At 44.8% G+C, this 27,211-nt stretch overlaps 1 protein-coding gene across 2 annotated transcripts in view; it reads left to right on the top strand.

Moving 5' to 3' along the window:
* The window catches only part of WWTR1 (WW domain containing transcription regulator 1), a 139,132-nt gene that overhangs the window by 70,866 nt on the left and 41,055 nt on the right, over positions 1 to 27,211 (top strand). For both annotated transcript variants that reach the window (XM_020911486.2, XM_070466603.1), the window contains exon 3: positions 8,982 to 9,118. In XM_020911486.2, the coding sequence (XP_020767145.1) occupies positions 8,982 to 9,118 (137 nt within the window). The remainder of the gene's footprint in view (positions 1 to 8,981; positions 9,119 to 27,211) is intronic.

A 27,211-nucleotide genomic window follows, 5' to 3' on the forward strand; every position in this document is an offset into this window, starting at 1 on the left:
CAGACAAGCAAACAGAAGCACAGTCCTTTTTCTTCTCGCTTTTTTTTGGGAATAGGAAAAGTGAGGTGAAGCAAGAGTTGGCTCAGTTTGCACAGAGGAAGTCAGGTCTGCTCCGGTCATGTGGCGCTGGGGACCTCAGCGGGGATGAGGGGGTGCCTCTCACACAAAAGCTCACCCTCCGGAGTGAGGTTACTGAGTCACACCTCTGGGTCATGTCCGTGAGTCATGGGCTTCCCAAAGAGGCTTTCTCCAGAAGTGGCGACTTCATGGTATCCCCGGCTTTCTCACCCCAGGGATAAACCCTGGTAAATAAGCCCCTTCAGGAAGGAACTATGATTATTACAGCCTCAAGTGGGCTCACTCTGCACTTCAGGACTGACTCAGCTCTCTGTCCAGATGGAGCAGGTTCGGAAAAGCCGGATTCGTGTAGATGGATGCCCGAGGCTGGCTGACGTGGAAGTGCCCGAAGACCTTCCATGCTGCTTCGGCTCCTACCGCTGCTGATTTCAACAAGTGGAGGCTTCTTGGCACCGCTGAGATGGAAGCAGAGGGTTAGAGCCTGCTGGTTAAAAATACAGCCCCTGTCGTTCACTCGGAATTCCAGAGAACGCTGACATTTTTTGAATTGGCAAGTGAATGGTAGAGACCGGAAGCGTGCTCCAAAATAATGCTTCTGGTCTTGTATCATCTTTTATTAGAGGATCCTAAAGAAATCCCCTACTTATGTATGGGTTATTATTCCTGTGTCATAGACTGCAGCTATGTTTGATGAGCTGCCGAAGTGAAAGTCCAACCGGAACCTTTTAACTGTAAATTCCTTGTGGTTTCAAAGAAGAATGAGCTTTCTCAGCCAACACACTTGTGTTATGTGAACAGTCACCTTTATTGTATAGCGTAAGAGAGTTTTTATAGCTTTCTAATGGATGTGTCAGCAAGGTACATTTGCAGCTTGACTTTTACCTCTTTGTACCTTTTATTCTTATGCGTTGGACTAGCAAGTGATGGTGATGTTTAGGAATTTGGCAGAACAGAAAAAGAATTATAACCAATTGTAATGTAATGAAAGCTGCTTTGGGAGGAAGAATCATCAGTTGGGCTGACAATAGGAAAGATGACAACTTGGGAGGGAGATTGGTTGCTTTAGAAAGAAAATAAAACATCAGCTGTGTGTCTTTTCAGCCAGGTGAAGAGCTAGCATTTTATTTCCAATTGTCAATATATTCAAAAGACAAGTCCTTATTATCCAGCTAGACTGATAGGGTTAAACAGAGGGGAACAATTTACTGCTGGTGGCTCAGATGGTGAAGCGTCTGTCTGCAATGCGGGAGACCCGGGTTCGATCCCTGGGTTGGGAAGATCCCCTGGAGAAGGAAATGGCAATCCACTCCAGTACCATTGCCTGGAAAATCCCACGGACAGAGGAGCCTGGTAGGCTACAGTTCATGGGGTCGGCGCAAAGAGTCGGACACAACTGAGCGACTTCACTTTCACTACTCAGATTGGGTTGCTACTTTAGACGTGGGCTTTGAGCTGCTATTGCTATGGGGCTTCCATGGTGATCAACTCCTACTGTTCCCTGGGTTTGGGTGGCTCTGTGATAAAGAATCTGCCTGCCAGTGCAGGAGACGCAGGAGATTCCTGGGTTGGGAAGATCCTCTGGAGAAGGAAATGGCAACCCACTCCAAAATTCTTGCTTGGGAATTCCCACGGACTGTGGAGCCTGGTGGGCTACAGTTCATGGGGTCGCGAAAACGTTGGACATGACTGAGACACTAAACCACATGAGGAACGATCTGGAGGGTGTATGTTTCTGAACCTGGGAGAATTATCAGTGTGCCTGCCAGCTCTCTTTGTTCTCGTGATTAAGACCCATCTCTGGTGTCAGTCGGAAGAGCCGAGTATCACTGGCAAAAAAACAAAGCACAACAAAAGGCTCCACTCAGAGAAATTCAAGATGTGAGTGAGATATGATGTGTCATTTCCTAGATCTTGAAATTTAAATCAGAACACACTGCCCACATGTTTAATGTAATTAAAACATAGACAGCATTTATCCCTGAAATACAATGAGAAAGTGAACCAGCTTTTACATATTTGTATTTTAATTCTAATTGGGGAAAATTTTCAAATTTTTATGTGAATCCTGGGCAAGTCTTCTTGCCATCTGGTACAGGATTAAACATTGGCATAGCATGTGTTTTCTGCTGACAGTGGGTCCAATTTATAGGGCAAGACCTGCCTGGGAAATTATCAACCTCATGCAAATCTGCTTCAGTTTTCATTTTTAACACTGATGAGTTTAAGTGAATGGGTTCACCACAAGCAAGTTGCAAATCTATTTTAGTTAGCAGTTTTTAAGCAAATCATCTTCAGTCTGTATAAACATTTGTTATAACATGAAGAGGGTGGTGAATTGGCCTACTAAGTAAAAAAAAAGAAAAGAGCTTTAAATGTCTGATTTTTAAAAATAAGGTATTTTACCTATGCCCTCAATTGGGCTTGTGAAGATTCTGTGGGCTCCAGGGGTCTTGTTTTTCAAGTGCCTGCCACGTGTCGGAACCTGGCTTAGCCTCCACTGGGTCTTTTCTGTCATCAAAAGAGCTTGTGTTCCATTGTAAGAGAAAAATTAGTACCGCCCTCCGCCAAAAAAAGGGAAAGAATGAAGGAAGAGGTTAAAGAGAAACTGGGATTGGCAGGACAATGAAGCCAAGAAGCACTGAATATGAATTGAGTTTTGAGCAAGTCAGAGGAGCCTGGCAGGCTACAGTCCAAGGGGTTACAAAGAGTCAGACACGACTGAGCACTTTCACTTTCACAACTTAGAGCCTTTATGTTCCCATCTCTTTGGTGTGGTTGTCTATAACTGGGCTTCTCTGGTGTCTCAGACAATAAAGAATCTGCCTCTAATGCAGGAGACCTGGGTTTGATCCCTGGGTCAGGAAGATCCCCTCGAGACGGAAATGGCAACCCACTCCAATGTTTTTGCCTGGAGAATCCCATGGACAGAGGAGCCTGGAAGGCTGCAGTCCATGGGGTTGCAAAGAGTCAGATGTGACTGAGCGACTAACGCTTGCACATAATCATCTGCCTAGACGGTAGTAGGAAAGACGACGCTGCTTTTAAGTCCTGCCCTAACAGCTTGGTTGAGGGAGCCCTGAGTTATGTCCGGCACAACTAATGTGAAACTCTGTAATATATTAAGAGAGGAGGAAGAGTAAAAAGGCCAAACACTTATACTTGCACATGAAATCTTTGCCCACATATATAAGCAAACAGCTTATGTTGCTATGAACTCCAAATTCTTTCAGAATTAAACACTCATAATCATCACTATTTTTATATCTTTGTATGCTTCTAGCAATACAAAATGTATCACATAGGCTTTCTCTATTTCAGAAAGTCTTTGTTCTGTGGCTTCTTTCCATGAAGTTAGTGTAATAGGTCATGAACTGGGGGGTAAATTTATCCAAAAAACAGCAAGCCTGTTCCTGGGCTATAAGAAGCTGGTGGATTCTGTTTCTGCAGATAAGATTTTATCTTTGCCTTTCGTGGTTCTGCAGCCAGTCAAGATTTTATGTGTATCAAATGCTTTTCATTTTTATGCCTAACAAGTGCACGTGCACTACAGGAATCACACAGTCCAGGCTTGTCGAGCCAGAGGTTGCCAGCCTTGGGCTGGAGGCCGGAGCTGTCTTCTATGAGCTCACCGGCTAAGGAGTGAACTGGTCATGAAATCGGCAGGTGACCTCGCTGATTACAGGCTTCCCAGAACAGTGTTTTTTCACCCTCACAAAAAGGAACCAGAGCATTTGTTGGCTTTTTTTACCCCTGTCTCATAGATATGGGTGCTGAGACCAGGATGGGTTAAATGGCTTGTCCACTTAGGCCACACAGGATCAGAGCTGTATTAAAACCCAGGCATATGTGGGGATCCCCTGGAGATCCAGTGCTTAGGACTCTGGGGCTTTCGCTGCTGAAGGTGCGGGTTGGATCCTCGGTTGGGGAACTGGATATCCCACAAGCTGTGAGGTGTGGCCAAAACAAAGAACACAAAAAACAAAAGAATGCCAAAACTCAGGTGTGTGTGACTCCCAGCCTGGGGTCTTTCCAGAAGACACAGTGCCTCACACTGTCTCCCAGTAGGATGTCAAGGGTTGTGGGGACCACAGACCCAGCTGTTCTAGGGATGAGTCTGGAGGTGTGTTAGAGAAGGGATTGTCAGATAGAGAGGGTGGGGAAGGGATGGAGGACTGAAGGAAAACCTGAGAGACTGGGGGAGGGAAGCCTGGAGGCCAGTGTCCTCATCCAGGTGAAAGGTCATGCAAATAGGAGCTAAGTTAACAATCTCCTGGAGGCTGTTGAGAGGGCCCAGGCCTGTAGGGGAGGGTGGTAATGCTGCGGCCCCCCCCCCCCCCCAACTGATTTCAATGACATTATAACCCAAACACAGAATATGCCTAATACATAAAATGGCTTTCCCAACTTGCATCTGTATTGAAGAACACATTCAAATTCTAGAAGGAAAAATTATTTAACACAACGCAGATTTCCATAAACTACCATTTCCAGCCTAATATCTTCTCAGAGAAGTGCTTGACCTTTCTTGCCCCTGGGCAAGCATGCAGGTCCTCAGAACTGAAGCTCTCACAGACCCTGGTGTGGTTGTACATTTGTCCTCTAGAAGATTGTGAAGAAAGGCAGTCTGGGAAGTCGTGGTCAAAGGAGCCCCCGAAGTGAGAGGAAGAGACTCCATCACCTTTGTAACAGGTGCCATTTCCATTGCCCACCACCCGGGGCTTCCATGAGAAATCCTTGCAGCCATCTTTTTTTTTTCAGTCCAGGAAGATTGGGTGTGTGAAAGAGTGTGTCAAGAAGAGTTTTTCTTTCCCTTTGAGACAGGTAATTGAATCCATTTCCCTTCTTACTTTGGTCACTCAAAAATAGGAGCCAAATCTCTAGTTTACCTCCAGTAACTTTTTAGTACATATGACCTGCATTTTCATGCATAATTTTCCTTTTTTGTCTTTTTGCAGCATCAGAAGTGTTTTTGTTTTCACTGGTTATGACAGCGGTACATTATCACTGTTCAAAACTGGAAAGTATAGAAGAGTTTAGATTAAGGGGGAAAAAATCTCCAGTGAGCCTATTACTTGCTTACACATGCTCAGTCATTTCCAACTCTGCAACCCCATAGACTGTAGCCTGCCAGGCTCCTCTGTCCATGGAATTGTCCAGGCAAGAATACTAGAGTGGGTTGATATGCTCTCCTCCAGGGGGTTTTCCCGACCCAGGGATTGAACCTGAGTCTTCTGTGGCTCCTGCCTTGCAGACAGGTTCGTTCTGCTGTGCTACCTCGGAAGCCCATTACTTGCATGTATCAGCCTAAATACTCTGGTATCTTTTTTCCTTTTGGTTCCTTTTTCTAGGGAAGTGGGGTATGCTGGGTCTTTGTTGTGGTGAGTGGGCTTGTGTAATTGCGGCACTTCATTGCCCCACAGTATGCGGACTTAGTTCTCTGATCAAGGATTGAATCATTGTTCCCTGCATTGGAAGGTGGATTCTTAACCACTGCGCCACCAGTGAAGTCCTCTGTTCCATTTTCGTATGAAAGCTGCATAGAACGTGTGTTCACAGAATATACACTAATATGCAGGTTGAACATACATATATAAGTGTATATAAATATTACATATGTAAATGTTTGAGGGAAACTGGACTTGAAGCAGCAGAGAGACATTTTCTTTCTTTCCTTCATCCTTTCTTTCTCCCTTTCTTTCATCATTTTTTTTTCTTTTCTTCCCCCTTAGACATTTGCTTAAAGTGGACTCAGCAAGAGAATGACATCAGACAGGGGTGGGAGCAGTAGGGAAGTGGAGATTAATTGAGCTCAACTGCGGGTCCTGGCAAACAGTAAGGCCGCAGTGAGAAATGCAAGGCAGGAAGTGAGTCAGGAGCTCTGCGAGACGGGGCAGAGATGAGGCAGCGGCGTGGAAGAGCCGTGGCTCATCCTCCGGTTGGGAATAGGGTGAGGGGAGCTAAATGAATTTAGTTTTCAAATCAAATCCTGAGTGGTGGATTACGTTCTTTGGAGCAATGCCCTTGCTCTTGGCATTCAGACCAGGAGTCAGCCTGGTCTGAGCCTTAGAGTAGAACTGCCTTGGGGCCGATGGGTATGCAGGGGAAGTGGAGTGGCTTTCTTCTCAGAGCTGTTTCAGAGCAAAGAGAGCCGCTCTTGTATGAAAGGCTCCCCCCTGTAGTCAAGTCTTCCGGGAATTCAGTGAGTGACACATTTAAGGATCAAACCCGCTGCGAACAAAACCCCTTCAAAAGCGTTGGCGGGCTATGGAGTTTGAAGGGTGGGCTGAGGAGGCTCCCACGGTTGTGGGGGGAGTTTTGGGGCTTGAAGCTGTGGCTGAGTTGTGCATCTCTGGGGTCAGATCTCTTAGGATGAGGGTCAGAGTGTCCACCCAGAAAAGCCCTGCCCTCTCTCCCAGGGGATGGAGGCAGTGAGCCGCAGTGGCTGTCTTCAGACGAGCTGGGCCCCTCTACCACTTTGGGCGTGAGCCTTTCTGCTCTCTGCAGACTCGAGAGCCCCACTTGTTCAGAATGGGAAGCGTGAGTGGGGGCCTGTCATTCCGGGTCCTGTATTGTTCTGATCACGGACCGCGGGTTGAGTGTGTACACAGCAGGCCCCTTGAACGTCTCCCAGGTGGTAAAGAACCCACCTGGCAATGCAGAGACATGAGAGATGCGGGTTTGACCCCTGGGCTGGGTAGATCCCCAAGAGAAGTGTGTGGCAACCCACTCCAGTATTCTTGCCTGGAGAATCCCGTCGACAAAGGAGCCTGGCGGGCGCTGGTCCATAGGATCGCAGAGAGCTGGACTCGACTGAAGCACCTGAACACGCACAGTGTATTTCTCTATATCACTGCTTCTCACTCTGGGCTGCGCTCCTGATGGGTCTACGGCAGTGTCAGTATATTCATGGTGTCGGGGGATCTAAGAGAGGGCCACGGAAGAGAGAAGGATGCCTCCCTTTTTGGTACAGTGGAAAGTATTTCTTGCTTACCCTGTGTTTTCGTAATATGGAATCCTGAAGGAATAGGTAGTCAAAGGGTTTCTTACTAATTACTTTAATTACTTTGCTAAAGGGAGCTTACTCAACTTTGACATCCTCATCAATTGTTTCCTCTTTTGGAAGACTGTGACAACCCCCCTGAGGCTGGCTATGAGTCTCGGTGAGATCAAAGGTTGACAGAGAATTTTATGAACTCTTTGAACAGAATTACTATTGTTAACCTTGGAGGTGTAACTGAGACAGTTGTTTCTTGAGAGAAAGTTGATTTTCGTCTTTTCAGTTCAGTCTCCTTAGCACCACCACCATCACCCTCCTCAAGATCGTCTTAGTTTTCTATTTTTTTCCTCCCAGTTTATTTTTGATTATTTTTTAAAGACTCCTATAGTATGAAACTCTACAGCTAAATTTAATTTTGCCTCTTTTATGGAAGCTGACTTTTTTTTCTTTTCCTTTTAAATCATACTCATTTTAAAGGCCTTCTTGGGAAAACATCCAAGTTTTCACTCAAGGCAATGAATGAGCGTCCCATGGCATTAACTTCTAGTCTGGGATGAAGAAATTTGAAGAAGAATTTTAGCTGAGGCCGTATTCAGATGTGAGGAAATGGAAGCAAAAGAAAAGATAAATATAACTCCATTATAAGAGAGTCACTGATTTAGGATTAAACCCAATGATACTGATAGTGGTTTTTCACACCAAGGATTCAAAGGAACTCATTGCTATTCAAAAGTAAGGTGTATTTAAAAGGAACGAGATTGCCCTTTTTCACGTGGATCTAGAAGGATCTATAACATGTGGGGTTGACATTGCTCTTTGGCTTGGGAGAGGCAACCTAGTTACAAGGCTTCGAACAACGGACTGACATTCAGCTTCTGCCATCAAATTTTGTTGTGTGTGATAAATACAGAAAGATCTTTGATAGAGTTCAGAAAACAGATTTGTGGCACCGAATGAGTATGCTTATCTTTAAAAGAAAAACGTACTAAACTCTCAAAAAAGATTGAGTTTATGGAGTGACACAGGGTCTGTAAGGTGCCAGAACTGACTTGTAATGTGGTCTGGAAGGAGGTGGGAAAGCTAGAAGTCCCATCCAGCTTTCTGAAGACATACTGGAGACTCTGGGCCGGAAGCTGATGTCCTTCTGGTTTCTATAAGATTAATAACAAAGCTTGGGTGTTGTATATGACCAAAAGTCTAACCATGTCTTATTCTCCAGAAGCCTTTATGCCTCAGTAATCTGGGTGTCTCCATAATCTAGCACTTCCTACATGTATTTCCGGCTACTCTGTTCTCCAGCTACAGAGTTGTTACCTTGCGTGGTGGAAAACAAGCTTCCTGTGGACCTCGCAGTGTCTTACCCTTAGTAAGAGCCGTGTAATGTCATGTTTGTGAGGTTGGTTTCAAGGGCCCTGTCTTTGGCAGGGGCCAGGCGGAGGTGTCTCGTTATGTCAGTTATGTGAGCTGGGAGAGAGTATGGCAGGGCTAATGGGCAGGAGAGCAGGGTCCTGCTTTGGGAGAGGAGTTTGTGCTCTGGCATCCCAATGCTTGGATGGCAGTGAGCACTGGGGACTGGAGAACGTAGGCTCCCTGGACTTGAGGAGGTATGCTGGGGCTGGTCCATCCTCGGTAAGGCAGGAAACCCTTAAGAGGGCATTTGCACATGGAGGCAACTGGTCAACTAAATCATGGACTTCTTGTCAGAGAGTCCCCTGCAAAATCCCCATCATGGCCCAGCTTGGATGGAGGGTAAGTGGGCAAGCTTGACATTGGCTGGAAACAATGTGTCAACCTCCTGTAAGCAGATTCTAAAGGAAGAAAGGCCAGCATCATTTAACTGTTGTGTTGTTACTGATGATGATAATGATGCTAACAATTAAAGAGATAATTGTTTTCCTTCTTTTAGTCACATAGAAAAAATCACCACATGGCAAGACCCTAGGAAGGCGATGAATCAGCCCCTGAATCACATGAACCTCCACCCAGCTGCCACTTCCACACCAGCGCCCCAGAGGTCCATGGCCGTGTCTCAGCCGAATCTTGGTAAGCTTTGACTCGGAGCTGGATAAACAGACGTGCAAGCAAGGGCCTCTGGAGCTCAGAAGCAGCTCTGGTTGCCTCAGTGCCTACTCACGTACCCAGATAGCATCCTTTCCTCCCTTCTGGCTGTGTGACCCTTTCACTGCCCTTGCCGTCTTTTCTTGGCCTCTTGGCTATGACACTGCTGTCCAGCTTGACACTCCAGCTCCAGCATCCTCTCCAGTTACCTTTATTGAAGCTCTTGGAAAAATCACTTAGGCCTCCTGTCTTCTCCCACACCAAGGCAAGTAGGGCTCTTATCCCTTTCTTGTGAATTTGGTCCCTGAAGACTCCCAAAGGGTACAGTTCTGGCCTCAAATCTCTTTGCTTCCTTTCTTTTCTTCTCCCTCATAATGTGTGACTTTCACCAGACCAGGTATTTTCTTGCTTTATCTCATTCAGCCCTCACAACAGCCCTACAAGAAGTGATAGCATTCCCGTGTTAAATACGCAGAAACGTTCCCAAAGCCCAGCTTGTGCACTAGCAGAGCCGGAGCTGAAACCGAGGTTGGTCTGGTCTTAGGATGCATTCAACCCTTGCATGATCTGCGAGTGGCTTCTCCCCACACCGCCCCTAGGATCAGATGGTTCACCTTTCACTTCATTTTGAATAGGTGTGATTTTAGACTTGAGATTAGTTTCTGCTAATTGCAAAATAAGTAAAATTCGACCCGCTGGAGAGAATCAGGTGTGAATGAATACACTCCTGCGACAGAACCAGTCAGCTTTTGTTGTTAGTCATTCTCCCATGCCCCTATAAGCTATTTTAAAGTTTTTTAAAAGATAGTGCCAGTTTCAGGTGACGTTTCCATTTAAGATCAGATGTCCAGAGACTGTTTTATATACAGAATAGAATTTTAGAGAATGAAAAGAATCTCTGTTGGATTTTCAAGAATGAACAGATAAAAGTGGAAGCAGTTTTCCTAGACACCCTCCATTTATAACTGTGGCTTAGCCACGGTGAGTATGGACTCAAGGAGATCTGAGTCAGTATATTCAAGTAAATATATTGTCCCTTCTTTCAGGAAGTCTGGACCTACCATTTTAAAGCTTGCAGATGTGAAATATATACAAAAGGGAAACGACTTGGAACAGCCTCTGTTGTGTTTTGTATCTAAAGGGCAGATCCAGCAAAATGGTGCCACTGCTCGTATGAGCGATGGTAAACCGAAGCTTCCCATGAGTCATTCGTCCCCAGCATATCAGAGCTTAAGCAGAAAGCAGATGTGAGTGTAGCAAAGAAACCGCAAATTAGGTAACATTAGACTGTTTCAGGGTTTCTTTCACCATTTAATTTTTACTGAAAGTTCTAAAAGCTGACTATTAAAGTATTATTGCTAACTTTGTAGTCAGTCTTAATTGGAAAAGATTTTTCATGGACCTGGTTAAAAAAATTCAAACCCTTTTCAAAGGGGTGTCAAAAAGGAAGTCTCCCTGTGATCCCCATGCCTCAGTCCTCTGCCTGTTGTCTGGAGTCAACCAGCGTTTCCAGTCTTATGTATGTTTCTTCACATAAATGCTAGCACGTTATATCCACTGTTCTGCACCTTGGTTTTCCACTTCCATATCTGTACACACAAAGCTGTCTTTTTTGTTGTTGTTTTAAAAATTGCCCAATATAAATATTTAACTGGCCTCCATCTGATGGGTCTTTGGATTTAGTGTGCTGTTCGTGCACCCAATATTGGAGTGAATATCCTTGTTTATGCTCTTTTGTGTGCTTCCCTTAATTTTTAAAAATTGCACAAGAGGAAGAGGACTAGATTAGAAGGACTTTGAATGCTAGAAACTTAATACTGAAAGCACAGGTGAGGTCCCCCCTCACCCCCAACACACTAAAAGCCCGATTGTCGGTAAAGTTTATCTAAATAAAGAAATTGTAATCGGAATCTCTGAAACCAGTTTACCTGTGGCTGAATGAAGTACTCTCCCCCAGATCTCTAACAAATTGGGGCAGTGAATTTCTCAAGACACACATTCTGGGATTTTTCCAGTAATATTTGAGTGTTTGCCCACTACAAAGTGTGTTCCTAGCCTCTTGAGAATCACAGATGTATCCCAAGAATGGAAATATAGTGGGGAATCCAAAGTAAGCTCCAATGACTGGGGATAATTTAAAGTCACAATATGGTCCTAATAATAAATGATTTACTCAGAGTATTTTATTTTAAGCTATAGCTTTGCCTGTAGTTTATACTCTCTATTATCAATCTTTAAAAATAGAACAGATTTTTCTACTTTTTCTTTTAAGATTTAACATGTGGTATTTTGTTTTCATTATTTTGAAAATAATAGGTATACATCTGTTTACATATATCTATTTATATTATTAGTGTATATATGTATATAAACGTATATATAAAGTCATTATTTTGAAGATAACTCAAAATTTTTAGGTCTGCTTTATCAACCACATTTTTTTTTTTTTTTTTAACTTTTAAGTGGAGAAGATCCTTCTCTTCCTTCTACTTCTTAAATCTTGAATTTTGGTTTTTTCAATGGCATGCCTCTGACAAGTGAACTTAAGTCATAGGTCCCCCTTCACCGATGGGTATTTAGCTACATGTGAAAATGATGTCAAAGTGCAATGAACATTATTGTCAGGTATGGAGTGAGTACCTTTACTAGTCTAATTTATGTGTTTCTAGAGCTATGATATGGGCTTCCCTGGTGGCTTAATGTGGGAGACCCAGGTTTGAGCGATCCCTGGGTCGGGAAGATCCCCTGGAGGAGAGAATGGCAACCCACTCCAGTATTCTTGCCTGGAGAATTCCATGGAGAGAGAAGCCTGGCAGGCCACAGTCTTTGGGATCACAAAGAGTCAGACACGACTGAGCAACCATAATCAGTGATGTAGCAAAATGTACTCAGCAATGAATCTCCTGATATTGCAATGCTGTGTTTTCCTGTGGATCAGAGACATGGCCCTGGGAGTCAGACTGTCAGGATTGGAGTCTTGACTCTGCCTATTGGTGACTCTGTTTGGCCTCAGTTTCTCCATATGTAAAATGAGGATTATATTTACAGTGTGAGGAGGTTGTATGAGTTTAAAGCGTGTAGATCCATGCCTGGCACATAATGAAATATTATCATCATTGTGTTTTGTGGAAATAAAAGCTTTTATTTTGTTTTATCTAATTATACGTTATATTTGAGGACCATTTCATTGTTCAGGTTAAAAGTTCTCCAAAAAAAAAAAAAACCAAGAAAGATTTATTTTAGATTGGTTAATGTGCAGAGCTTTAAATTAGGAACACTATTTTTTACTTTCGGTGAGGATAGCACCCCCTGGTGAAAATATTTCAGGTCTCCTCCCTTCCCACGACTCCCTGCCAGCCCAAGAAACCTTTTGGCAGTCGGTAAGTCAGTATTACAGTATTCCTGCCTGGAGAATCCCATGGACAGAGGAGCCAGGCAGGCTACAGTCCACGGGTCTCAAGAGTCGGACGCGACTTAGCGACTAAACCACTGCCAGCAAGTGAATCTCGCTCAGTCGTGTCCGACTCTTTGTGACCGCGTGGACTGTACCGTCCATGGGATTCTCCAGGCCAGAACACTGGAGTGGGTATCCTTTCCCTTCTCCAGGGGATCTTCCCAACCCAGGGATTGAACCCAGGTCTCCTGCATTGCAGGCGGGTTCTTTACCAGCTGAGCTACCAGGGGAGCTTTTGCCAGCGGATATCTCAGTCTTTCGGTGGATATATTCCTGAAGTGTGGGCTGTAGGTCAAGTCATATTTCAATTGCAAGAGAAGACACCTACCCCTTAAAGGCATCCTGGGATGAGTGACTTTGTGACCGTACTTTTGTCAGGATGCAGATTTGTTGTGTAGTTAGCCTTGCTGTCTTATCAAATGCCAAAGTGAAACAAAATAGACTCTCAAGGGGCTATTTCAAATAGCCCTCTCCAGCTCGGTCTAATTTTTAAGGGGAATTTTTGTTTTCGTGTTTACCAAATCGGATTGTCTGTTAGGTTTTATCCAGTTTGCTTCTATCTGGGCAGATAGATCCCCTTTGAGCCCGAGTCCCCGGGGATACGCAGTGAATGGTATCAGAGAGGAAGGTCTTGGAGAGCTTCAGATAGTGAGGAGCAGACGGAGATCACCCCCAGTGGACGCTGGATCACTTGGGGGCTGACCGCTTGTTTGAAATCCTCACTTTTACGTAACACAGTGAAGGAGGAAGATTACTGCCTGTCTGAAAGTTGATTTTTTTTTTTTCCCGTGACACAAACCAGGTAGGACTCCATGTCTTTTCAGTGAGTTCATTGGTATGATTAATTACTATTGATAGCTACTCTGTTTTATTGAAGGAGGGGAAAAATGAAGCAAACAACAGCAAAAAAGGACTCTCCACAGGCCATATCATAATACAGGAGACAACGGGCTTGCGGAAAACGGGAACGTGCTAAGGAAATCTTAGCTTGTTGCCGCAGTGGTGGGGGTGGGATGGAGGGCGGGGAGTTTTTAGTATAGTGGTTAATGGGAAGACTCACAGTCAGAACTGAGTTTCTCTCTTGGGTTAGACATTTACTACTTTCGCTTATTCTTTAACCTGGGTCTCATTTCCCCTATTTGTGATTTGGTGATAATAATAGTCTTTTCCCGATAGAAGTCTTGATTATTTAGGTACTGCATATTTTGGCACATAGCATAGAAAATGCCCCCCTAAGAGCTGTCTTGTTATCACTATCATTACGAACTGGCCGCCTGGTCTGTCCTCACTTTTCTGGCTCCTGTGTATCTGGAGGAAGAGCCTGTAGTGTGTGCGTTAGAAACTCTGATCTTTTAGACCCTTTGCTTCCATGTTGAGAAAATCGTCTTTAAGCCCAGCCAGTGATGGTGGGAAGGTGAAGAGACACCTGCTCACGCCCTGGCTCCTTCATGGGCAGAGGGAACTCCTGAAGAGCAGGTTCACCTGGAGCTCTGCCTGAAAAACCTTCTTCCTCTGCAAATGTATTGGTGTCCAGGTTTTCCCATTTCTCAGCATGTGCATGCGTGCCTGCTAAGTCACTTCAGTCGTGCCTGGCTCTGCGACCCCGTGGACTGGAGCCTGCCAGGCTCCTCTGTCCATGGGGATTCTCCAGGCAAGAATACTGGAGTGGGTTGCCGTGCCTTCCTCCAGGGAATCTTGCTGACCCAGGGATTGAACCCACGTCTCTTATGTCTCCTGCATTAGCAAATGGGTTCTTTACCACGAATGCCTCCCAGGAAGCCCTTTCTCAGCACACGAGGAGTGAAATCTTGCAGGAACGTAAAATCTCCCCATATTTTCAGAAGTTTTGGGGGAGAGAAAGTGACAGGCAATCTTGGCTTTTCTGTGATAATCCTAGTGATCATCAACTGTGGTGTGCTGAGCGCTGTCACACATTAACAGACCTGTTTTTGGAACGAAGCCCCGACCTGGGGTGCCAGTATCCTCCCAGACAGGACAGGAAAAATAAAGCCTGTATAACAGCTTCACCAGACTGCCAGCCCTAGCCAGTTCAGAAACTTCTGGTAAAGTGCAGCCAGGGTGTATTTTTAATGCTATAGGAATTTTTAAAATATCACACACTCTCACACACACTCCCTCTTTGAAGATGTGCCATCTACCAGGCCAGCGTCTGTCCTCCAGGTCTGTCTCGATCTGTGTTTCAAATTATAAACACATGTGTGGTTTCCTTGCCTGCTTGCTTTTGCAGGGGACGCTTTTGAAGACAAGATGGAAAATCTTGTCTCCACTCAGTTTGCAGAGTTGGCTCCCGTGTCCCTCCAGGAAGTGTACAAAGGCCCTTAAAGACGTTTTACCAAAAGCAAATAAAATAGCTAAGGAACACCTCAGTCTAGTGTTGCTGAAAGCATGTGGAGAGGTGTCCTGAAAGTTTACTGGGAGTTAGATTTATATGTGGGCTATCATAATTTTGTCTTTTTCCAGTAGTCGTTCCCCCCTCCCCGCCCCGATTAAATTTATGTAGTGAGTGTGTGGCAGACACATCTGGCTACTGTGATTTTTCCAGCTCCGTTCTCACTCCTTTTTGAACTTCGTGGTTTCTGCAGCATAAATTAGCCTAATGCGCACAGACACATACACACAGGATCCAGAGACAAACTGGAAAACCTCCACGCTAGTTGGGGAGGGTTGGGGTGATGGGGCGTTGGTAGGATTGCTGCGGTGCAAAGTGGGTCTATATGGGAGACTGGTGGGCATGGCGAAGGGGAAGGGGTCCTGTTTTTTTAATTTTTTTTTACCCTTTCTTGATTCTAAACAAGAGAGAACAGGGACTTCGTTGGCCGTCCAGTGGTTAAGACTCTGCCTTCCAGTGTAGTTGGGTGCGGGTTCAGTCCCTGCTTAGGGAGATAAGATCCCACATGCCTTGTGGCCAGGAGAACCAAAACACAAAACAGAAGCAATATTGTAACAAATTCAATAAAGACTGAGAAAAGGCCCACATCAAAAAAAACCCAAAAAACAAACAAAAAAAAAACCCCACAAAACTTAAAGAACTATTTTCTAAACTGCAGAAAATCAACACTACTGCCTTAGATTTGGAGGAATCCATCAATTGTCAGGATTTACTCTACTTAATCAACATTATCATAGACTGCACTTTTGAAGTTTCCTAAAAGAGATTCATTATAGGACTTCCCTGGTGGCTCCCAATGGTAAGGCGTCTGTCTACAATGCAGGAGACCTGGGTTCGATCCCTGGGTTGGGAAGATTCCCTGGAGAAGGAAATGGCATCCCACTCCTGTACTCTTGCCTAGAAAGTTCCATGGATGGAGGAACCTGGTGTCCATGGGGTCACAAAGAGTCGGACATGACTGAGCAACTTCACAAAAGAGATTCATTACAGTTCCTTCCTTCTAAGGCTTTTAAAGATTATGTGAAATGGGGCCTGAAAAGCAATAATAAAGTCAACTGATCAATTCTTCTTATGCAATAAAGCTGGACATAATATTATATAAGGGCTTTCTAGGTGGTGCTAGTGGTAAAGATTCTGCCTGCCAATGTGGGAGATGTAAAACACTTGGGTTTGGTTTGATCCCTGGGCCTGGAAGTTCCCTTGGAGGGGGGCATGGCAACCCACTCCAGCATTATTGCCTAGAGAATCCCATGGACAGAGGAGCCTGGCGGGCTACAGTCCATAGGGTCCCAAAGAGTCAGATGTGACTGATGTGACTTAGCATGCATGCACACAATAGTATATAAAGAAATGAACCTTGTGTTTTCTTAAATCTCTCATCTATATCAGTATTCATTCATATTTTTGCATTAAGATGACATGTATTATATATCAAGATGACATGACAATAAGAAGACTTGTATTAATAGATTTTATCACTCCAAATTTAGAAATTTAAGTAAGATAAAGTAAGACTCTTTGATAAGAAGTCTCAAGAGCCATTGAAAACGTTTGATGCCACAGCTTTGCTAAGAAATATTTTCCAAGATAAAATTCTGAAATAATTGCTAGGTGAACTATTTGGAAGACTATACAGAAATATATTGTTTATCGGATACCATTGACATTAAATTCATGCAATAGGAAAATAAATATATTTGTAACCACTGACATAGTTGTCATAGGATTACATAGCACATGGAAAACTTTTATTATATCAGTCTAATTTGATAAAGTAGGCAAAATTGTTTTTACTATGATTATAATTTTGTTTCTTAAAAAAGACTTTGTTGAGATTTTCTTTTCCCATGGGACGTTGCTTTCAACCTGTGTATTTCTAGCCCATGGCCAAGTGCATTACGCATCACAGGTGCACCATTTTGTAGAATAAGTGTATTGGGTAAATCAATTATGTGTTTTTAGATGTTGATAGGGATTATAATCAGGCTTTTGAATTGGGGCGGTCCCCTTGATTTTCTTTTAAATATGGTGATATTCTTTTTTTTATTACTATTCTTTTTTTTAATAACCGAAAAAAAGGAGAACCAATTACTCAGTAGTGTCCGACTCTTTGCGACCCCATGGACAGTAGCCTACCAGGCTCCTCTGTCCATAGAATTCACCAGGCAAGAATACTGACGTGGGTTTGCCATTTCCCACTCCAGGGGATCTTCCCGACCCAGGGATCAAACCCGTGTCTCCTGTATTGCAGGCAGATCTTTACCGTCTGAGTCATCAGAGAAGCCTTGAGTTTTTCATTGTGAGAGGAGGATGGGGTGTAGGGAAGAAAACTCTAGGCTCCGTGTGCAGTTTAGACGAAACCACGAATTGTTAAGCTTCTCTGCAGCTGAGTCTACTTATGGCAAACAAGTTGCTCCCTAGTCTCCTGAGATGAGTGTTTCTTTAAGTGGGGCCTAGCTGGGTAGGATTCCTTGGGGCATTTGTTAAACACACATCTTCAGAGTCCAGGAGCAGTGTGGCTTGCTCCCCAAAGAACAATCACGGGCAGCTGCTGGGAGGAAGACTGCCTGGACCCCACCCCTGGGAAATCCTGCCTTGGCCCGCGTAGGGTGGGGTCTGGGAATGGGCGCTGTTTTCAAGTGCTCGGATGCCTCTGGTCTTGAGCCAAGTGTAGGAGCAGCCACAGAACCGTGTGCCTTGGCACAGAGACGGGAGACTCAGAGCTGGCAAAAACCCACTCAGAAATCCAGCCTTCAAGCTGAGTTACCTGAAAAGAACTCTAAGTTTTAGCTGTTCAGCATAGTGATTCACAGTTTTAAAGATCACACTCCGTTTACAGTTCTTACCAACGCTGCGTTCACTCCCTGCGCTGTACCTTGTTTATTGTACACAGTAGGCTGTCCTCCGCATCTCCTCCCTCGTCGGGCCCGTCCCTCTTCCCTCTCCCCGCTGCTAACCACTGGTTTGCTCTCTGTGTCTGCGAGCCTGTTTTCCTATTGTTATATGCATTCATTTGTTTTCCTTTGTTGATTCCACTCATTAATGATAATAGATAACATTTGTCTTTCTCTGTCTGACTTACGTCACCGACTTCTCAGTGGGATTTGTGCCTGAAATAGATGTTTATGGTGACCTTGGCACTTGTCGCCTGGGCACTTGATGTCAGGGCACACATGGGCTTTGGCATGTGAATGCTGAAGCCCCTTTCCAGAAATTTAAAAAGCCAGAGGAGACGTTGCTGTTTCGCATCCTGATGATTGAAGTGTGATATCTGAATTCACAAGATCAGTGTGGAAGCCCACCTTGAACTTCACTAGCTTAGAACTGACCCAAGAAGCCTCTACAGGCTTGAAAGTGAAAGCGTTAGCCGCTCCGTCGTGTCTGACTCTCTGCAGTCTCTTTGCCATCCCGTGTGATCCTCTGTAGCCCACCAGGCCCCTCTATCCATGGAATTCACCAGGCAAAAATACTGGCGTGGGGTGCCATTCCCTTTTTCAGGGGATCTTCCCGACCCAAGGATCGAATCCAGGTCTCTTGCATTACAAGCAGATTATTTACCATCTGAACCACCAGGGAAAGCCCCCTCTTATAGGCTTAAGCCCCTGAAAAATTCCAGAGGGGGTGCCCCATACCCCAAAGATGAACAGATCCTCTTAGGAAGGAGGTCAGGGTCAGGTCAAGCTTTTCCTTTGTCCCATCTTTGTAGGCATGATGTTCATTTACTTATTTATTTTTATGGGTTCTAATCTCTTCACCAAGCTGCAGGCCTCGAAAAATGTAAAAATGATTTGGACAGTTTTAGTACTGTCTGCTGGCTGACTTTCAGTAGTTTGCCCCCAGGAGCTTCCTTGCTGTGGAGAATGTCATCCAGTTAAAGTTTGAGGCAGAGGGATGCTGGGATGGTAGTCATTTGGCCATTTGTTCCAAATCAATGTCACGTGTCGTGTGACATCTGGACACTTCTTAGATCTCCTCTTTGGGGCTCCTGGCGATGTTGACCCCGCCTGTGTGTGATCATCACCTCCCCCACCCTGTATCAACTGCAAGATTGATTTCTTCTTCCTTTCTGGAAGTCTAAATTTATTCCTGGGGTGTTTTGCAGTTGCTGGTGGTCAGGAACAGCTGTTGTGCCACGCTTGACTTGGAATAATTCTCTGTGATGCAGTCAGCAAAATATTGATAATAGCATAAGAGAAGCCAGGAAAGCAAAAGCCTTCATGGTCTTTTCTCATGAAGCGTGCTGAAGAGAGGAAGATCTCCCTGGAAAAAGTAAAGCAGGGAAAAAGAGGCCTTAAAACATACTTGAGGCAGCAAGATTCAGGAATGTTATTTTCTCCCATATTATATAATTACTACTTGGTCATCACAGACAGTACTGATCAGCAAAAATGAGAAAATAAAAATACTGTAATAGGATCATTCAAAATCACACGAGCATCTCATATTTCTCTTTTTCAAGTACAAATGTAAACAAAAGAGGTTGGAGAATTCTCTAAGTTCTTTTTTTTGTAGCTGCTTTTTTCAGTTAATGTATCATGAGCATCTGTTTCAATGCATATTTTTTGATTAGCTGTTTTTATTGGAAAAGTAACACAAACCTGGCAAAACATTCATGCAGTTCTGAAGAGTTCCAGAGAAGTAGGATTCTGTCACACCAGGACCCATAGCCTTTCTCTTCTCCCCGGGGAAACCATTACTACCCGTTTCCTCAGCACACTGGGGGTTGGTTCCAGGACCCCTGCAGCTGCTAAAATCTGAGGATGCATAAATCCCTTGCAGAAAACGGTGCAGTACAGTCCACCCTCTGTATCCACGGTTCTGCATCTGCAGGTTCCATATCTTTTTTAAAAATTTATTTATTTTTTAAAAATAATTTTTTTATTTATTTACTTTTGGCTGTGCTGGTTCTTTGTTGCTACGTGGGCTTTTCCCTCGCTGGGCATGTGGGGCTCCAGGTCCCGCATCCAGGCTTCAGTACCTGCAGCTCTTGGGCTCTAGAGCGCGGGCTCAGTAGTTGTGGCGCATGGGCTTAGCTGCTCCGAGGCGTGTGGGATCTTCCCGGATCAGGGATTGAGCTTGTGTCTCCTGCATCTTTAGCGGGAGGACTCCTTACCCCTGAGCCACCAGGGAAGCCCTGCAGGTTCCATTTCTATCCCAAACGGTTGCCTCCTTAGATGCAGAAACCGCAGGTACAGAGGGCTCTATGTATTCCAGAAATACTCTCTCTATATGTGCGTCCTTAGATGGATGTGCCTTTTTTAAAACTTAACATATATTAGAGACCTTTCTAAATTGGCACTTACAGATGTATTTATTCTTTTTTCTCAATAGATAATATTCTACTCTACAGACCATAGAATAACCGTAGTTATTCAGCCAGTCCTCTATGCTGGATGTTCAGGTTCTTTGCTGATTGTTTGCTATTATTAGACAAAGCCACAGTGTGCATCCCTGAATGCAGATCCTTGGGCCCTGTGCTGTTTATGTGGAGGGCAGTTCTGCAGAAGTGAAATTCTCCGTCCAAAGTTATGTGCATTTCAAGTTTTAATAGCTGTTCCAGTTTCCTCTAAAATGGTGACATCAACTTATACTCTTACCATTAATGGGGCTTCCCAGGTGGCGCTATTGGTAAAGAACCACCCCCCACCCCACCCCGCCGCTAATGCGGGAGACATAAAGGACTTGGGTTGATCCCTGAGTCAGGAGAAGCTCCTGGAGGAGGGCTTGGCAACCCACTCCAGTATTCTTGCCTGGACAATCCGCGTGGACAGAGGAGCCTGGCAGGCTAGGGTCCACAGCGTTGCAAAGAATCAGACACGACCGAGGCGACTTGACATGCATGCAACAGTGTATTAAAGTGTTGCTTTCCTCCTACTCTGGCCAGTAATGTTCATTATCAGAAGTTTTAGTCTTTGTAATTCTGATTGGCATGGATTAGATTTTCATTGTTTAGTGAGAATCTCCATGGGGTCGCAAAGAGTCGGACACGACTTAGTGACTAAACCACGTTTAATTTATATATGTATAAATATGTATATGAATGGACTTGGGGCATATTTCTTTCTTTACACCATTACAGCCATCATGTTAATGGCTGTATAGTTGCCGTTGTGTAACTCCGTCATAATTTATTTTACCAGTTCTTTTACTGAGAGATGTAAATGTTGATTCTATTTTTTATTATTTTTATAGATTATATTATATGCAGTAAATATTCTTGTGCTTAAATTTTTGTGCCTTTAATTTCCTCATTTTTTTCAAGTTTCTTTGGAATGTTAATTTGTTAGGAAAGTATGAGAATTCCTTTAAAAAAATACAATTTAAATGTGGTTTGCTTTTATCGAACTAAACAAGTAATTATTTACCTAAATAGACAGTTTACTGCAGGCCTGCTCTGTTTGTTGTGAAGAATTGGTTTGGGGTGCTACTTTCTTTCACGGAATAATGATTTAAAGTTGCCACAAAAAGTGTATTTTTAGCCAGATACTTCGCTTTCCCACTTGCTCTGGTTTTCAACTTGCATATCCATATGTTTTTGACTAAATCATAAATGGAAGTTTCGTTTGAAGTTTGCTTCCCAGTACATGTCATGCATTTCATTCTGTATTATTTTCATCCTTTTCTTTTCCAGTATTATTTTCTCAGACACCAGTGAAGAGTGAGTTGTGAGTTTTCAGTTTTGCCAGGAGTTAAATATTTGCAGAGATGGAAAAAATAAAAAAAAAATTTAATATGGATGACTTAGTCCTGGCTCACAGGGCTTTCGTATAGTTACTTCAAACTTACACTTTAAATGAAAGGAAAATATTCTACTTCCACTCTTATCAATTGCCATAATGCCTGAATTAATTAGAATGGAACTATTATTTCTTTCCAAGTGGAACTGGCTCATTCCATCCTAGCAAAACGAATGCTCAGGACAGCTGCTAATGGCAGTTCCTTCTGCCCTTCTTAGCTTGTCTAATTTTTTCCTTCTATCGAGAAGGCCAACCTGGAACAGTTTCTTCTGCTCTGACCCTGGGAAGTGAGGGCCTCTCAGCCCAGGGCCTCAAGCTTTATAGTCAGCTAACTCTGGGAGCCCAAGTTCTGCCCAAGAAAACTTGTGACTCTTTAGTTCAGTGTCTTGTTGCAGGCACGATTGTACAGAACGTTTTTCTTCTGAAAGACCAGACCTGTAGCGCACCTCTTTGTCCTGTCTTTCCAGGCTCTGTATTTTTTTTAAATGAGATTTTTTTCTTTTTTACATAAATTGGGATGTAATTGACCTAAACTTTGTATTAGTTTCTTGTGTGCAGCATAAGGATTTGATATGCAGATGTTATGCAATGATCAGGACGACAAACCTAATTAACGTCTGTCACTGCACATATTTGGGTTTTTTTTTTTCTTGTGATATGTCCACTGAAAAAAAGTACAGCCTAAAAGCTGAGAATTATGTCTTGTTCAGGAGCCTTCCTGAGGACTGTTGCCCAGGAAACAGCCTCTCAGATAGCACTGAGGGACTGTTCAGAAAAGGTAAGGGGAGGAGTCAGGATATATAGGAGTTTTTGCTGGAAAAAAAAAAGCGCCAAACATCAAAAAATTACTGCTAATCACCCCAAAAAACAGAATCTCAAGTTAATGACGTTAGTGCTTTTCTATGTATAGGAAGATGCAAGAATCTAGACTCATTGAAATTGTTTCTCTGATTTACAACTTAGGGTCGGTATCCTATTTTTCTCTATCTGGAGTGCTCCTGAGGGCTCATTGTTGGGGTTGCCTGCAGTGGTGGATGGCTAACGCTGTTTACTGAAATGACAGGCAGTGTATTTTTGTCCACAAATAACAGTTGGATCCGGGGTGGAGGAACAGTGAGTGCACGGTATCAGAGTCTCGTAGCACCTGTTTTTGTTCGGGTTCTCCCCCCCACACCCCGGCCAGTTCTCAGAGCCGTTGGGCCGTAGCCACTTCCTCCAGGAGAAATAGCATCCGAGCACAATGGCCTGCATGCAGTACTGTTTGTCTGGACTCTGCCAGCCTGAGACTTTTCCATCTCCAGGGAGTTTAGGGTGTGTTCAGGGAAAGTTTTTTCTTTGTTGTTGTAATGTGTCACCTTTTATTTTGAAATAATATAAAACTTACCGAGGAGTTTCAAATATAGTACAAGGAACTCGCACATACCCTTTGCCCAGATTTGCCTTTGTTAATTGTTCATTAAAAAAAAAATTATTTATTTACTTATTTTTGGCCCTAGTTACAGCAAGTTGGGGGCTTCTCTCCCTTGCAGAGCACGGGCTTCTCGCTGTAGTGGCTTCTCTTGTTGTGGAGCGTGGGCGCAGGGTGCACAGGCTTTAGTATTGCAGCGCGCAGACTTAGCTGCCCCGAGGCGAGTGGAATCTTCCCGGATCAGGGAGTGAGCCTAGGTCCCTGCGTTGGCAAGTCAGATTCTTAACCACTGGATCACCCGGGAATCCTGGTCACTGTTTATAATTGCCTCATTTGCTTCTCTCTCTTTCCCTGTATGAAGATGTGTTATATATACATTTTTTCTTAACTTCTCAGGACTAACTTGGAGACATCAAGCCCTTTTACCCCTAAATACTTTAGAGGGCATTTTCTGAAAGGACACGTTCTTTCATAAGCGCAGTGCAGGCTGACCTCGTATAACTGCACTTCACTTTTCTGTGTTTCACAGATACTGCATTTTTTTTTTACAAATGGAAGGCTTGTGGCAACCTCGCGTCATACAGAACTGTCAGTGTCTTTTTCCCAAGAGTGTTTGTTTGCTGTGTCTCTGGGTCACATTTTGGTAATTCTTGCAATGTTTCAAACTTTTTCATTATTACTGTATTTGTCATTGTAATCTGTGATCAGTATACTTTGGTCACTAATGCAGAAAGATTGACTCATTAAAGGCTCAAATGATGGTTAGCATTTTTTAAACAAGAAAGTACCTTTTAATTAAGATAGTACATTTTTTTAGAAATAATGCCGTTGTATATACATGTGTGTGTGTGCTGTGTGTGTAATAAACTTAACAGACGACAGTATAGTGTGAGCACAGCTGTTTGTACACGGGGAAACCCAAACATTTGTACGACTTGCAAAAAAAATTTGTTTTTGTGGAGCTCCCCTGGGGGCTCAGATGGTTAAGAATCCGCCTGCAATGCGGGAGACCTGGGTTCCATCCCTGGGCTGGGAAGATCCCCTGGAGAAGAGAATGACTACCCGCTCCAGCATTCTGGCCTGGAGAATTCTATGGACAGAGGAGCCTGGTGGGCTACAGGCCATGGGGTCACAAAGAGCTGGACACGCCTGCACAACTTTCACTTTTTGAAGTTTCATTCGCCACAGTACTGTCCCTTATGGCCATTTGGTTCCTGGTCCAGGATCTATTGAAGGTCATTCATTGTATTTAATCTTCTCTCCTTAGTTTGTGTTTCCCTGGAATTCTTTTTACCTGTGTCTCTCGCGTTTCTGGGCCTTGACGTGGTGTTTCCTCCCGGTTTAGAGCTGGGTGGTACCTTTGGGGCAGGAGCGGGGCAAAGGCGATGTTTGCGTTCTCCTGCATCCCGTCAGGAGGCACGTGTCGGCTTGTCCCGGAATGGGTGGTGTTGGGAGGAGGGCAGAGTTTGCTCGGGTCAGCGGGCTTCGCTCACCTGTGTGTTCCATAAAGACAGTGCACCATGAGGAAAAACTTTTTGATCCACCAGGTCTCTGTAAGATGTGTCTTCAGGTCATGTAAATACTTTTCCTTCCTTAGGATGATGAGAAAATGCCATATCTAACATGCCCGCTTAAGCTTCTTAGAACACGGCTTAATTCATAAATAACACTATCAGTGTATCAGTGTAGCTGTAATAAACGATGTTTGCCCATGAGCACTTCAGTCGTGTCTGACTCTTCGTGACCCCATGGACTAGTGCGCGTAGCCCGTCAGGCTCCTCTGGCCATGGGATTCTCCAGGCGAGAATACTGGACTGGGTTGCTGCACCGTTCTCCAGGGATCTTCCCAACCCAGGGATCGAACCCACGTCTCTTCATGTCTCCTGCATTGGCAGGCAGGTTCTTTACCACGGCGACCGCTGGGATGTCCATATACAGAGATAGGGTTTTAAAATGAAACTGTGATGCTTCAGTCTGTTGATTCTACTCTTGCCTCTTCCAGAACACTTAATTCAAAAGGATAGATAGGGCATTCCTACTGTCCAGTGGTCAGGGCTCTGTGCTTCCACTGCAGGGGCACAGGTTCGATCCTTGGTCAGGGGACTAAGAACCCACAAGCCCTACAGCCTGGCCAGAAAAAAAGGGATACAGGTAATTAACTTAAGTTGGGGTGAAAGACTGAGAAAATAATAAAGCCAGGGAAGAAAGTGCATACTGCAGGCCTTGTGTGGTTTCTAAAGGTGCCCGCAGACTCAACTCCAAGACTTGGGGACTCCTGCAGAGAGGGCCGCGTGTTCAGTTACAGGAGTCAGGACATCAGGCGGGAAAGACTTGCCTGGTGTGGAGGAGAGACAGTTTTTCAAAGTGCAGAGGCTGAAGAAGGAATTTCCCATAAATGATCTAGACTGATTGAGCAGACAGTGCCCAAAAAGTCTCCCCATGGTGAACCAGGAGCTTTAGAGAGATGTTTTCTCTGCCCTCCCAAGGCCGCGGGTGGTAGCATCATCTGAGAAGGCCAGCCGGGAATGGCTGCAGACCACACGGCTACCCACGGTACCCAGCTGGACTCAGGGTACTACTGAGAACATTCAGAGTGGAGGCGTTTTTCTCTCGGGTGTTTTGTTTCATTTTTCTATTTTTTTTTTAAATTTTATTATTTCGGGCTGTGTTGGGCCTTTTTTGCTGTGCATGGGTTTTCTCTAGCTGCAGCAAGCAGGAGTTATCATCTAGTTGCGGTGCATTATTTTGGGCTCTAGGGCATGTGAGCTCTAGTTGGCCTGAACATGGACTTTTTAATCTTCATGAACCAGGGATCGAACCTGTCTCCTGCATTGGCAGGCAGATTCCTAACCACTGGACCACCAGGGAAGTCCCTCATTTTCTTTTTTAAGAATAGAACCCCCTTGGCACACCTTCTCAAATGAAATATAGAGGTGTAGGTTTTTGTTCTGTTTTGCTTGGAATCAGAATCTCCTTCTGGACATGTTTAAGAAGCACGGCTGCTTTGATTTCTGCCTCTCCTCACCACCTCAGAGCTTACGCCTTTCTTGCCCCAAAGTGACTCTGAATCACCTCATGGGGCTGGGAGAACAGCCCAGAGACACAGATGCTGAGCAGGATACTCCCGGAACGTCTCCCACGGGATTTCTCCAGAATTTTAAATTTTACCACAGTGTGTGAAGCACTCGGGCCGTTTCTCAGGGGGCCTGAGCAGTGGCCCCGACGGACAGTCCTGTCGCCGGCCCCCCTCCAGCGCGGTGGTGAGGACTCGGCCTGCAGGGCAGGGGAGGGCTCCGGTCCCTGGGCCGGGAAGATCCCCTGGGAAAGGGAGTGGCAGTCGCCGCCGGCGTTCCTCCCGGGAGATCCCGCGGACTGCAGGCTCCCGTCCAGCGGTAGCAGAAGGTCGGATGCCGCTTGGCGACTACAGCCGTCTCTCCGCAGCCGTGACCCCGCAGGCCCTGGGCCCTGCCCCCCGAGCCCTCGGCCGTGCGGGGCGCCCAGTCTGGCTCCTGCACCCCATTCCCACAGGTCAGGCACCCTCCCACCTCGGGACCTTTGATCTCCATCAGCCTAGAATGTCCCCCACCCTGATTTCTGCACTTCAACCACATGTTTGTTTTTTTCTTTTTAATATTTTAAAATTGTTAAATTTTTTTTTTTTTTTTAATTTGGCTGCTCTGGGTCTTAAGTGCAGAATATGGGATCTTTGGTTGGGGCATGTGAACTCTTAGTTGAGGCATGCGGGATCTAGTTCCCCGACCAGGGATCAAGCTGCATTGATCCCGGTATTGGGAGCCTCCTGCACCGGCCCCCTGCACTGGGAGCCTAGAGTCTTAGGCACTGGACCCCCTGGGAAGTCCCCCACCCGACGTTTTTACACATTACCTCCTCAGACACGGAAGGAATGCTTCTCTCGAATGGCTCTGCATTTGTTTATTCAGAGCCCTTATCGCTGGAGTCACTGTGTATTTGGTATTGTCTGTCTCCCCACTAGACTATGATCTCCTGAAGGGCGAGACCTTTCCGTCCTGTTCGCCACTGTCTCTAGCGCCTGGAAACAGGGCCTTAC

The sequence above is a fragment of the Odocoileus virginianus genome, chromosome 4 (genome assembly GCF_023699985.2).
Source record: "Odocoileus virginianus isolate 20LAN1187 ecotype Illinois chromosome 4, Ovbor_1.2, whole genome shotgun sequence".
In the NCBI taxonomy this organism is placed as follows: domain Eukaryota; kingdom Metazoa; phylum Chordata; class Mammalia; order Artiodactyla; family Cervidae; genus Odocoileus; species Odocoileus virginianus.